At 40.9% G+C, this 13,916-nt stretch overlaps 1 protein-coding gene across 4 annotated transcripts in view; it reads left to right on the top strand.

Annotated features, from left to right (window-relative positions):
• Positions 1-11,839, top strand: part of FAAP20 (FA core complex associated protein 20) — a 260,518-nt gene extending 248,679 nt beyond the window's left edge. For all 4 annotated transcript variants that reach the window (XM_073602987.1, XM_073602988.1, XM_073602986.1 and 1 more), the window contains 2 exons: positions 2,561-3,357; positions 11,712-11,839. In XM_073602987.1, coding sequence (XP_073459088.1) covers positions 2,561-3,357; positions 11,712-11,784 — 870 coding nt within the window. In that variant the 3' untranslated portion in view covers positions 11,785-11,839. The remainder of the gene's footprint in view (positions 1-2,560; positions 3,358-11,711) is intronic.
• Positions 11,840-13,916: the final 2,077 nt, after the last annotated feature.

Genomic DNA, 13,916 nt, shown 5'->3' with positions numbered 1-13,916 from the left:
GCATGGGACGTATTTGGACATTCCAACATGACAATGATCCAAAACACAAGGACAAGTCGACCTGTCATTGGCTACAGCAGAATAAAGTGAAGGTTTTGGAGTGGCGATCTCAGTCCCCTGACCACAATATCATTGAGCCACTCTGGGGAGATCTCAAACGTGCAGTTCATGCAAGACAGCCCAAGAATTTAGGCCTGATTCACACCTATGCATTTTTAGTGCTTTTTGCATTTTGCAGATTTGCACTACAGAACGTGTTCCATAGGAAACCATGTTAAATGGGCTGTAGTGCAAATCTGCAAAAAAAGGAAAAAGCACTAAAAATGCATAGGTGTGAATCCAGCATTACAGGAACTGGAGGCTTTTTGCCAAGAGGCATGGGCAGCTTTACCATCTAAGAACATAAAGAGCCTCATCCACAAATACCACAAAAAGACTTCAAGCTGTCATTGATATTAAAGGGGGCAATATACGGTATTAAGATCTGGGGTATGTGAACTTTTGATCAGCGTCATTTGGGTAGTTTCTGTTATGATTTAAAAAGAGTAAACACAGTTGATTGATAATAAATGGCTTCAGCCAAACACTAACCATGAGTGAAAGAAATGTTTTTGTGTTATTATTCATATTCTCTGAAAAATGGCCAAGGAATCATAAATTCTGCCAGGGTATGTAAACTTATGAGCACAACTGTACATGTAAAACCTAACAATTAACTTATTTGCTTCTTTTGGGTCTATTGAAAGTGTTTTGTTATCTGGTTTGATTTAGAGAATTGCACTTGTGTGCTTTTTTGCAGTGCTCCACTGTTATCAGCTATTGTAGTTCCCAAATCTCTCCATGGACCACAGAACACCCCCCCCCCATGTTAGAGGGGTGAGTAGAAGAGGTGTTTTGTAGTCCTGACTTGGTTACAGTAATATAGTGATACAGTGAAAACTCTGCTCCTCCATAAATACTGTACATTGCGTGAGCATTTTAACTCTAGGACAGGAACTACATTATTGGCAAGATCAGCTCTAGAAAGGACTCCTGTAGGGTTTTAACTGCTATTTGGGGCTCCACTTGAGAGATTTTACCAAATTTTCTGTCCTCACATCAGTGGTTTTACCAGGCAAGAAGTGAAGGGATGTTTTGGTGGTGCGTTTAGGCAGAACTTCACTGCATCTGAGCACCACAAACACAAAAAACGCTATTTAATTTCTAATTTTTAAAGTATCCATCCATGTCTCTATGCTTTATTTTCCTGAGAAATCACTTTGATAAACACCCCCTAGCATTTCTGACCGTGGCCATCTTGAGTAAGGGCAGATGATTAATGTAACATTTGCTTCCTGGAATCCATCTGCCCTTAGCTTGGCAAGCAGGAGGGTATGCTTTGCTGAATAAAAACCTCTGTCCCTCCTGAAAACTCCTGGGATGTATGGCATCATTTGCCTAGGCCTGGAAACCAGGAAGTACCTGAAGAAATGGTAAAAAAAAAAAAAAAAAAATGGATAGTAAAATGTCAGTCCTTTTGAAATCAGATATAATGTAACTCTACTCATAGCTAAAATCCCCCCTACAAACAGCTAGGGGTAAACAGCAATTGGCTTAAAAAAAGAACATTTGAAAAAGAATTAATTGTGTATTTACTATATATGCTTTGAAGCTGTATTAAACTCCAGTTTTAAAAAATGCAGACAGGTAGGGGTTTTATGACAGAAGAGACCCTAATGATCTCTTCTGTCATAAATGCATCCCTCCGCCTTTCAGCACTAATGGACACAGAGGTGCACATGTGCAGCTCAGATTACAGTTAAGGCACGCACTTTGTGTCATGATGAATTGACTCCAATGCTGATGTACAGGAGTGACCACATCTAGGCCGGCAATTTAAGCGACAGAGAACAGAGTGAACCGGAAGGAAGACCAGGAGAAGATGGATGTGCTCAAGCACAGGCAGTGCAGCGCTGGAGGGCATCCTTTGACAGGTAAGTCTGTCATAATGTTCTAGTATGCAGTGCATACTAGCATATTATGGCATAAACCTGCATGGGGCCCATTTACATTTTTTTTCATGACACTTAATTCTGCTTTAATATATGCATATTTAGAAAACTGCTGTAACTTTTTTTTTTTTTTATTTGCAGTGGATTAAATCTCACACTTTTTTAGATGTCTTTTGCATCTTACTTTCCAATCTGGGCACCTGATTTCTCAGTTTTGCCTACTTATTACTACCATTACAGATAACGTCCACTCTGTCAGTAGGATTTTATATTTAATTTGCAGGATGAATAAGCATCTAGACTGGTGATACATTCAGAAAAATCAAACCATGATCACAAATGGTCACTGGAGTCCCTAAGAAATATGTCAGTAGGTGGTTCAGCCAATCCCAGCATCTACCCATACCCATTTGAAAAAGCAGGCCCTCTTGTTATACATTTTTGCATCTAATTTGCCTGTGCTCTGCAATTTGGGAAATCTCTACATTTTTAAAATTGGCTACATTATTCAAAATATGTCATGTGTCATGTTGCATTGCAAATCCATATTTATACACCTTTAATTTTAGGTTGCTAGACAAGGACAGGAGAAGGCGACTGTATTAGAAGTGTTTGAAGTTGGACATCAAAGTTTTGAATGGTTTCCATTGCCTACTGCTATTTCTTCTATTGTTTCAAAAGAGTCCTGCACAACTGATCTTAGGCATGAGTTCAGCCAGAGTAATGAACAGTTAGCAGAATCTATGTTATATAAATCCAGAACTCCAAGCCCTCAGTCTCTTAATGCTGTTAACAATTTGGAACCCAGCTTTATGGTACCAGGTTCTAAAAAGAATGAGCGAGTCTGTAATAAAAATTCAACCGAGGATCATGAAGAATTGCAAAGTGGAGCCACAAAGAACATCAAAGAGCTAATGGCTTTTCAGAGGAGTTCCACAGAGTGTGTTAAAGCACCACTTGCCTCACAGAAAAGTTTCATAAAGAGCATCAAAGTACCTCAAAATTTACAAAAAGGCTTAGTGGATAATATAAAAGAACCAAAGACCTCTCAAAAAAGATCTAAAGAAGCCATCCAAGGACCTCATGTGTCACAAAAGAGTTCTGAAAAGAATGCGAGAGAACCTCAGACATTACCAAAACAGACTGTTTACTTGTGGCCTACTGTAACATTGGCAAAAAATAGCAAAGGTAAAGAGGAACCCAAATGGGCTCAAAAAGCGTCAGAGTTTATTGATGTGATGGACATTGAAGAACCCGTTTCAGCAAGTGAGGGCAAATTGCAAGTGATGCAAGAAAGTGCAGACAAAACAGAAGCAGCAGGATCGCTGGATAACTGTCCAATTTGTCTGATGCAGTTTCCCAAACAGTAAGTACATTGCCTAACCTGGCTTAACTGAACTAGGGACTGAAAAGTTGAAAAACTTGCTAACTTGACAAGTGGCGGGAGTAGAGTGATTTATGGGTGTCCCGCCATAATTCTATACAAATGCACATAACATGGGTTCATTTGTCAGTCTTACAGTTCATAATAAGTCAAAGCCAAGCAGATATCTCATTGAGAATGACAGGCAGGCAGTCACCTGCTGCTCATAGTGATTCACAGGAGCACTGTGACTTGTGATGTGGACAGTAATGCATGCACAAAAGGAAGTGAGGAATGAAATCTCCCTTTAGGAGACAAAATATAAAAAGACACAGGTTCTAACCTTTTGCCTTGAAGTTGGGCTTTAAAGAGACTGTTACTTGCTTGACATGCACCCTTGATGGCTTAAAGGGATTGTAAAGGTACATAAATAAGTAAATAACAAACATGTCTATACTTACCTTCTCTGTGCAATGGAATTGCACAGAGTGGCCCGGAACCTCCTCTTTTTTTTGGTCCCCCGCTGGGGCTCCTGGCCCTTCCTCTCTGGCCAGTGCCCCCATGGGAAGCGGCTTCCCATGGGGGCACTCATGCGTGCTTGCACCCGAGTCTGTCTGCTGTGTCCATTGACACAGACAGCGGGACTCGGCCCTGGCCCCCGCTCCCTCGTCACTGCCTTTGATTGACAGCACTGAGAGACAGTAAGACCTGGAAATGAGGGGAGGGAAGACCTGCAGATGTACACGGCGCTGGATCGAATGAGGTCTTAGGTAAGTTAACCGCTTCCCGACTGCCTCACGCAGATATACTGTGGGAGAAGGGCACGTACAGGCAGAATCACGTACCTGTACGTTGCCCCTTTTAAGAGGCGGCTTGCGCGTGCGCCCGCTGGGAGCTTCGTGAGCACGATCCTCTGTAATTGGGAGCGGTGATCAGTGTTGTGTCACACACAGCCCCCCCCCCCACAGTTAGAATCACTCCCTAGGACACACTTAACCCCTACAGCGCCACCTAGTGGTTAACCCCCATCACTGCCAGTCACATTTACACAGCAATCGATGCATTTTTAATTGCACTGATCGCTGCATAAATGTGAATGGTCTCAAAATCATGCCAAAAGTGTCCAATCTGTCCGCCATAATGTTGCAGTCACGATAAAAATCACTGATCGCCGCCATTACTAATAAAAAAAAACAAATGAATAAAAATGCCATAAAACTATCCCCTATTTTGTAAACGCTATAACTTTTGCGCAAACCAATCAATAAACGCTTATTACGATTTTTTTTTTTACCAAAAATATGTAGAATACGTACCGGCCTAAACTGAGGAAAAAAAAAAAGTTTTTTTATATATTTTGTGGGGATATTTATTATAGCAAAAAGTAAAAATAATACGTTTTTTTTTTTAAATTGTCGCAATTTTTTTTGTTTATAGCGCAAAAAATAAAAACCGCAGAGGTGATCAAATACCATAAAAAAAAGCTCTATTTGTGGGGAAAAAAGGACGCCAATTTTGTTTGGGAGCCACATCGCACGACCCCGCAATTGTCAGTTAAAGCGACGCAGTGCCGAATTGCAAAAAGTGCTCTGGTCTTTGGCCAGCCAAATGGTCTGGGGCTTAAGTGGTTTAAGGGTGAGGGGGGTTGCTGACACCTAAACATCTTTTACCTTAATGCAAGGAATGACTTTACAACCACATTAAGCTGCATATTACTTTGTTTACATGTTGAATAAAGTGTAGAAAGATAAGCTGGTATGTCCTGGTTCATTAATGCCCACCTGACCAGAATATCTACAGTACAAGCAATTTTTTTTATCAATTATCCACCAAAGAGTTGTAATTTTGTATAGCCAATCATGTGATTTACCCCCATCTGCAATAATACACATCTAGGCAAGTAAAACCCTTTTATTTCCCAGGTTAGCAATAGGCTTTATAAGTCACCTGTATCCCGCCTCCTGCTTTGGTCATTGGACAGTTCAGCAGCATCATTATTACTGTCCGCTTTGCAGGTGAGCTATACTGTGACCTTTCTCGTTCCGTGAAAGTAGAACTTTTTGATAGGTAAACATATTTATTTCAACTGTGTTTGGCATACTCCAAAAAGAGCCACAGTGTTAGTACTGATTGTCTCACAAGGCTGCTCATGGAACATGGTAGAGCATTCCTTATTTAAAAGCAAATTATGGCCAAACCCTTTTTGGCCCTACTTCCCTTCTGGGTTACAGGAGTGCACTTATTTCTGCAGTCCTGTGACCCAGATTCAGCTGACAGCAGCTGACATCACAGGGCCAGTCCAGGTTCTGGAAGGATCTCGACTTGAAGGTCGGGATGAGATGCCTGACAGGCCAGCTGGCTCAACATGCCACCAAGAGCCTGAGCCAGCCACTCCCCCTCCACAGCCCAGTGCTCCGGTGAGTGCTGGAGGGCCAGAGCAGATAGCGGTGATTGACACCACTCTGTGCTCAATAAAGACCAACAACTAAGTGATCAGCGGTCATGTGATGCTGCAGCCATATAGGCTAGTATCTAGGTTTTGTTTTTTTTATATCCCACAATACTCCTATTAAGATAACTCCATTGTAAAAGGAAGCATTTGTGTGCTGGCGTGGTAAAAACACAGCATACAGTAGATATAAAAAGTCTACACACCTATTTAAATATCAGGTTTCTGTTATGTAAAAAATGAGACAAAGATAAATCATTTCAGCGCTTTCTCTACCTTTTTAATGTGACCTATAAACTGTACAACTCAGTTGAACAAACTGAAATCTTTGGTGGAGGGAAGTAAAAATAAAAAAATAAAATAATACGGTTGCATAAGTGTGCACACCCTTAAACTAATACTTTGTTGAAGCACCTTTTGATTTTATTACAGCACTCAATCTTTTTGGGTATGACACATCTTGACTTGGCAATATTTTGCCCACTCTTTGCAAAAACACTCTAAATCTGTCAGATTACAAGGGCATCTCCTGTGCACAGCTCTCTTCAGATCACCCCACAGATTTTCAATCGGATTCAGGTCTGGGCTCTGGTTGGTCCATTCCTAAACCTTAATCCTCTTCTGGTGAAGCCATTCCTTTGTTGATTTGGGTCGTTGTCATGCTGAAAGATGAAGTTCCTCTTCATGTTCAGCTTTCTAGTAGAAGCCTGAAGGTCTTGTGCCAATATTGACTGGTATTTGGAACTGCTCATCATTCCCTCTACCTTGACTAAGGCCCCTGTTCCAGCTGAAGAAAAACAGCCCCAAAGCATGATGCTGCCACCACCATGCTTCACTGTGGGTATGATGTTCTTTTGCTGATGTGCAGTGTTGTTTTGCGCCAAACATATTTTAATGGAATTATGGCCAAAAAGTTCAACCTTGGCTTCATCAGACCATAACACATTTTCCCACATGCTTTTGGGATACTTCAGATGTGTTTCTGCAAAATTTAGCCAGGCTTAGATACTTTTCTTTGTAAGAAAAGGCTTCCGTCTTGCCACTCTGCAATAGCCCAGACATATGAAGAATACGGGAGATTGTTGTCACACGTGTACCACACAGCCAGTACTTGCCAGATATTCCTGCAGCTCCTTTAACCACTTCTGGACCGCCACACGCAGATATATGTTGGCTGTTTGAACAGGGATATCTTTGTTATGGCAGCAGCTAGCTGCTATAAACCCGGTATCCTCTTCAGCGGGCAGTTCTGTTCCTGATAATAGTTGTCTCTGTGGCAGATTCGCCACGAGATCACTTTTATCTGCGGTAGGAGAGGGCCCCCCCCCCCCCTCCTGCTGCTCCCCGGTGCCCTCCACCGCTTACTGGAGCCATCGGCAGCGGCGGAGGCGTACTGGTCCTCTTCTGTGTGTGGTATGAGAAAAGTGAGGGGAAGATGGCCCCCACCCGTCTCCATACCATTAAAGGGTGGAAGCGACGTCAAAATGTCACTTCCGCTCATAGCTCTTAAAGGGCCTTTTTTTTAAAAATTGTATTTTAGTGTAAATATGAGATCTGAGGTCTTTTTGATCTCATATTTAAGAGGTCCTGTCATGTATTTTTCTATTACAAGGGATGTTTACATTCCTTGTAATAGGAATAAAAGTAAAACATTTTTTTTTTTTTTAAAGAACAGTGTAAAAATTAAAAATATAAGGTAAAATAAATGAGAAACATTTTTTTAAACGCGCCCATTCCCGCCGAGATCGCGTGTAGAAGCGAACGCATACGTGAGTACCGCCCGCATATGAAAACGGTGTTCAAGCCACACACGAGAGGTATTATTATTATTTAAGGTACTTGTATAGCGCCATCAATTTACGCAGCGCTTTACATATACTTTGTACATTCACATCAGTCCCTACCCTTAAGGAGCTTACGGGGTAAGGTCCCTAACTCACATCACCACGATCGAGAGCGAGAGCAATAATTCTAGCCCTAGACCTCCTCTGTAACTCAAAACATGCAATCTGTAGAATTTTTTAAACCTCGCCTATGGAGATTGTTAAGGGTAAAAGTTTGTGGCTATTTTGAAGTGTGACATGTTGGGTATCAATTTACTTGGCGTAACATTATCTTTCACAATATAAGAAGAAAAATTGGGCTAACTTTACTGTTGTCTTATTTTTTAATTAAAAAAAGTGATTTTTTTCCAAAAAAGTGCGCTTGTAAGGCCACTGCGCAAATACGGTGTGACAGAAAGTATTGCCACGGCCGCCATTTTATTCTCTAGGGTGTTAGAAAAAAATGGATAATGTTTGGGGGTTCCAAGTCATTTCCTAGCAAAAAAAAAAAATGTTTTTAACTTGTCAACAACAAATCTCAGAAAGAGGCTCGGTCCTTAAGTGGTTAATGTTGCTTTAGGCCTTCTGGCATCCTCCCTGACCTGGTTTCTTCTCGTCCTTTCATAAATTTTGGAGGGACGTCCAGTTCTTGGTAATGTCACTGTGTTGCCATATTTTCTCCACTTGATGACTGTCTTCACTGTTTTCCATGGTATATCTAATGCCTTGGAAATTCTTTTGTACCCTTCTCCCGACTGATACCTTTTAACCACTTCCCGACCGCCGCACGACTATGTACGTCCTAAGTTTGAACGGGGATATCGTTGTTATGGCAGCAGCTAGCTGCCATAACCCCGGTATCCCCGTTTTCGTGCGGCGGCCGGCTTTCAGATAAAAGTGGTCCCTGCGGCCATTCGCTGCGAGATCACTTTTATCGGTGGCGGGAGAGGGGCCCCCCCCTCCCGCCGCGATCCGGTGCCCTCCGCCGCTTACCGGAGCCGTCGGTAGCGGCGGAGGCGATCGCATCCTCTGCCGTGCTGTGTATAGAGACGAGTGAGGCCAAGATGGCGCTCACTCGTCTCCATGACACTGCTGGGCGGAAGCGACGTCAAAACGTCACTTCCGTCCACGCCTCTTAAAGGCATATTTTTTCATATGTAATTTTTCTAAATTAATTTTTTTTTTTTTTTTTTATTGCATTTTAGTGTAAATATGAGATCTGAGGTCTTTTTGACCCCAGATCTCATATTTAAGAGGTCCTGCCATGCTTTTTTCTATTACAAGGGATGTTTTTTTTAAAAAAGTGTAAAAATAAATAAAATATTGTAAAAAAAAAAATAAAAATAAAAAAAAAATTTTTAAAACCCCCCTGTCCCGACGAGCTCGCGCGCAGAAGCGAATGCATACGCGAGTAGCGCCTGCATATAAAAACGGTGGTCAAACCACACATGTGAGGTATCGCCGCGACCGGTAGAGCGAGAGCAATAATTCTAGCCCTAGACCTCCTCTGTAGCGCAAAATATGCAACCTGTAGAATTTTTTAAACGTCGCCTATGGAGATTTTTGAGGGTAAAAGTTTGACGCCATTCCACGAGCGGGCACAATTTTCAAGCATGACATGTTGGGTATAAATTTACTCGGCGTAACATTATATTTCACAATATAAAAAAAAATTGGGATAACTTTACTGTTGTTTTATTTTTTTATTCAAAAAAGTGAATTTTTTCCAAAAAAAGTGCGCTTATAAGACCGCTGCGCAAATACGGTGCAAAAAAAAGTATTGCAATGACCGCCATTGTATTCTCTAGGGTGTTAGAAGAAAAACCATATATAATGTTTGGGGGTTCTAAGTAATTTTCTAGCAGAAAAACCTGTTTTAAACATGTAAACACCTAAAATCCAAAACGAGGCTGGTCTTAAAGTGGTTAACAATGAGATCCCTCTGATGCTTTGGAAGCTCTCTGCGCACCATGCCTTTTGCTGTGAGATGCGACTAAGAAAATGTCAGGAAAGACCTACTGGAACAGCTGAACTTTATTTGGAGTTAATCAGAGGCACTTTATATGATGGCAGGTGTGTACTGACTCCTATTTAACTGCTTGCCGACTGCCGCCTGTAGATTTACGTCGACACAATGGCATGAACAGGCAAATGGGCGTACAGGTACGTCCCTTTAAATTTGGCGCTGTGCTATCGTGTGCGCTCCGCGAGCTCCGTGAGTGTGATCGCGGGTTCCGCGGACTCGATATTCGCAGGTATACCTGCGATCCTCTCACGGAGATGAAGAACGGGGAAATGTAAACAAGCATTTCCCCGTTCTGCCTAGTGACACTGTCACTGATCACAGCTGCATTTTTAATCGCACTGATCGCTGTATAAATGTGAGTGGTCCCAAAATAGCGCCAAAAGTATCCGATGTGTCCGCCATAATGTCGCAGTCATGATAAAAATCGCTGATCGCTGCCATTACTAATAAGAAAAAAATTAATAAAAATAAAAAAAACTATCCCCTATTTTGTAAACGCTATAACTTTTGCGCAAAACAATCAAACGCTTATTACGATTTTTTTTTTTTTACCAAAAATATGTAGAAGAATACGTACCGGCCTAAACTGAGGAAAAAAATGTTTTTTTATATATTTTGTGGGGATATTTATTATAGCAAAAAGTAAAAAAAAATGCGTTTTTTTTTAAATTGTCATTTTTTTTGTTTATAGCGCAAAAAATAAAAACCACAGAGGTGATCAAATACCACCAAAAGGAAGCTCCATTTGTGGGGAAAAAAGGACATCAATTTTGTTTGGGAGCCACGTCGCACGACCGCACAATTGTCAGTTAACCACTTCAGCCCCGGAAGAATTTACCCCCTTCCTGACCAGAGCACCTTTTGCGATTCGGCACAGCGTCGCTTTAACTGACAATTGCGTGGTCGTGCGACGTGGCTCCCAAATAAAATTGACGTCCTTTTTTTCCCACAAATAGAGCTTTCTTTTGGTGGTATTTGATCACCCCTGCGGTTTTATTTTTTGCGCTATTAAAAAAAGAGCGACAATTTTGAAAAAAACGCATTATTTTTTTTTTGCTATAATAAATATCCCCCAAAAATATATAAAAAAACAATTTTTTTTCTCAGTTTAGGCCGATACGTATTCTTCTACATATTTTTGGTAAAAAAAATCGCAATAAGCGATTATTGATCGGTTTGCGCAAAAGTTATAGCGTTTACAAAATAGGGGATAGTTTTATGGCATTTTTATTAATAATTTTTTTTTTTTTTTAAATGGCGGCGATCATCAATTTTTATCGTGACTGCGACATTATGGCGGACACATCGGACATTTTTGACACATTTTTGGGACCATTGTCATTTATACAGCAATCAGTGCTATACAAATGCACTGGTTCCTGTGTAAATGACACTGGCAGTGAAAGGGTTAACCACTAGGTGGCAGTGTAGGGGTTAAGAGTGTCCTAGGGGCGTGTTTCTAACTGTGAGGGGCATGGCTGTGTGTGACACGTTACTGATCTCTGCTCCGATGACAGGGAGCAGAGATCAATGACACTGTCACTAGGCAGAACGGGGAGATGCTTGTTTACATTAGCATTTCCCCGTTCTTCCTCCCCGTGAGGCGATCGCGGGTATCCTGCCTGTACGAGCCCTTCTACCACAGTATATCTGCGTGAGGCGGTCGGCAAGCAGTGCTGGATAGCAAAAAGTGCTCTGGTCTTTGGCCAGCCAAATGGTCAGGGGCTGAAGTGGTTAATATGAGTTTGAATGTGATTGCTTAATTCTGAAAACGGCTACATCCCCAGTTATAACTTATGCAACCACATTATTTTAGTTTTTTACTCCCCCCCCCTTAAAAGATTTTAGTGTGTTTTTCAACTGAGTTGTATAGTTTATTTATATATAGTTTATTATATAGTTTATTTATATATTTTAACAGGGGTGTGTGGACTTTTTGTATCCACTGTGTGTGTTTATAATTTTCTAAAAAAAATGTGCCAAATGAATGTAAAGTAGTATATATCAAAGAGAGAATTTTGGATATGTAGAACTAAAACATGTTTTCCTCCTTTAACAGGTTTGCACAACTTGATATGGACAGCCATTTGGCTCAGTGCTTGTCAGAGACAACAGTTGATGTTGTGTGGTAATGTAATCACTTGTATAAAGATGAAAAAAGAAAAATAAATGCCTTTGGACACTTTATGCTTTAGTAACTTAAAAAGACTTTGTTTATTGGTAGGCCAACAGCCAAACCAAAATATTCCAATGTGCATTGTACCAAAAGAAAGAAAAAACAAAAATGAAATGGTAACCTTCTATTAAAAATATACAGTAACCTTTTTTTTGCCACATACCATGCTACAAACTCCTAAGGATAGGTTCACATCCATCTCACTGCAAGAAAAGGCAAATTGCTCTGTCTCCAGTGTGGCCTGTTCACACCACTGCGTTGCAGGTATGTGTGGGCGGTGTGCACTGAAAAAAATGACTGCGTACAGTACAGTAAAACCTTGGTTTGAGATAGTTTTGCAAGACAGGCAAAATGTTTAAAATTATTTTGACTTGATATACAAGTAGCGTCATGTCACAACTGAGTACAAAAGAGAAGAGAGGTACCTCTAAGTGTAACAATACAGTTACATTTAGGACCCTTTCACACTGGGGCAGTGGGGGCGCCAGTGGTAAAGCGGCGCTATATTTAGCGGAGCTATTCGGCTGCTAGCGGGGCTCGGGGCTTTCACATTGGAGAGACTGCAGTGGCTTTTTCAGGGCGCTTTTCAGGTGCTATTTTTAGAGATGTAGCGCCTGCAAAGCGCCCCAGTGTGAAAGGGGTCTTAATGAAGATATAACATTTAGGAACTCATATGGTTGATGATTAAAACAGGCACATCTAAGTATGCAGGCATCCTGGGTAAAGCTGTCCACATAGATCATCCTCCTCACCGCCATTGACTTCATCCCTTCCACTCTGCGCTCCACGAGTGGTTCAAGCCTCGCTTTCAGATCACTCTACTGCAGGGTAGTCTTCCCAGTCACGATTGCAGACTGATAGCGGTGAGAGCCGGCGGTGGAAAGATGATCTATGTGGATATTGCTATAATCTTTTTATATGGACTATAAACTGAATGACTTATGAATAAATGTTTGTGGAACGAATCATTTAAGTTTCCATTATTTTTTTATGGGGAAATTCTCTTTGATATACAAGTGCTTTGGATTACAAGCATGCTTCCGGAAAGAATTATGCTCACAATCCAAGGTTTTACTGTACTTTATTTCCAGTGCTGCGCACTCACTGCACACCAGCTGATAGGCAAGTAGACCCTCCAAGGTATTTAGTAAGAGACATGGTGAGTTTTTTGAAGTTGTAATTTTTTGTCACTATTTTTTTTAGGTTTTTTTCACAACGTTGCCATATTAAGTTATTTCTTACATGCAGCATACTTACACCCCAAAACACATTCTGTTATGCCTCCCGAGTCTGGGGATACCACATGTGTGAGACTTTTTCACAGCCTATATGCTTAGATTAGCCCAAATCCAAGGAGCACCTTTGAGTACGCATACGCAATTACGCATCTAATTTCTTGATTAGCTACAGTAACACATTTTTGGAGGCCCTGGAGCACCAGGACAGTGAAAACACCCACAAAATGACCCCATTTTGGAAAGTGAACACTCCTTTGCGGAAAGAAAATGATTTTTTTTACACAGGGTTGGCAATTTAACCACTTAAAGACTAGCCTTGTTTTGACATTTTGGTGTTTACAAGTTTAAAACAGTTTTTTTTGCTAGAAAATTACTTAGAACCCCCAAACATTATATTGTTTTTTTTTTTTTTCTAACACCCTAGAGAATAAAATGGTGGTCATTGCAATACTTTTTTTTACACCGTATTTGCGCAGCGGTCTTACAAGCGCACTTTTTTTGGAAAAAATTTAACTTTTTTGAATTAAAAAAAAAAGACGACAGTAAAGTTAGCCCAATTTTTTTTCTTATATTGTGAAAGATAATGTTACACCGAGTAAATTGATACCCAATATGTCACGCTTCAAAATAGCGCCACTTGTGGAATAACGACAAACTTTTACCCTTAAAAATCTCCATAGGCGACGTTTAAAAAATTCTACAGGTTGCATGTTTTGAGTTACAGAGGAGGTCTCAGGCTAGAATTTATGCTCTCGCGCTAACAATCGCGGCGATCATTTTCATATGCGGGTGCTACTCACGCATGCGTTCGCTTCTGCGCGCGAGCTCGTCGTGACAGGTCGCTTAAAAA

The sequence above is a fragment of the Aquarana catesbeiana genome, linkage group LG10 (genome assembly GCF_042186555.1).
Source record: "Aquarana catesbeiana isolate 2022-GZ linkage group LG10, ASM4218655v1, whole genome shotgun sequence".
NCBI classification, from domain to species: Eukaryota; Metazoa; Chordata; class Amphibia; order Anura; family Ranidae; genus Aquarana; species Aquarana catesbeiana.
Note: the sequence above shows the minus strand (reverse complement) of the source record. Positions and strands in the feature narration are given on the sequence as shown.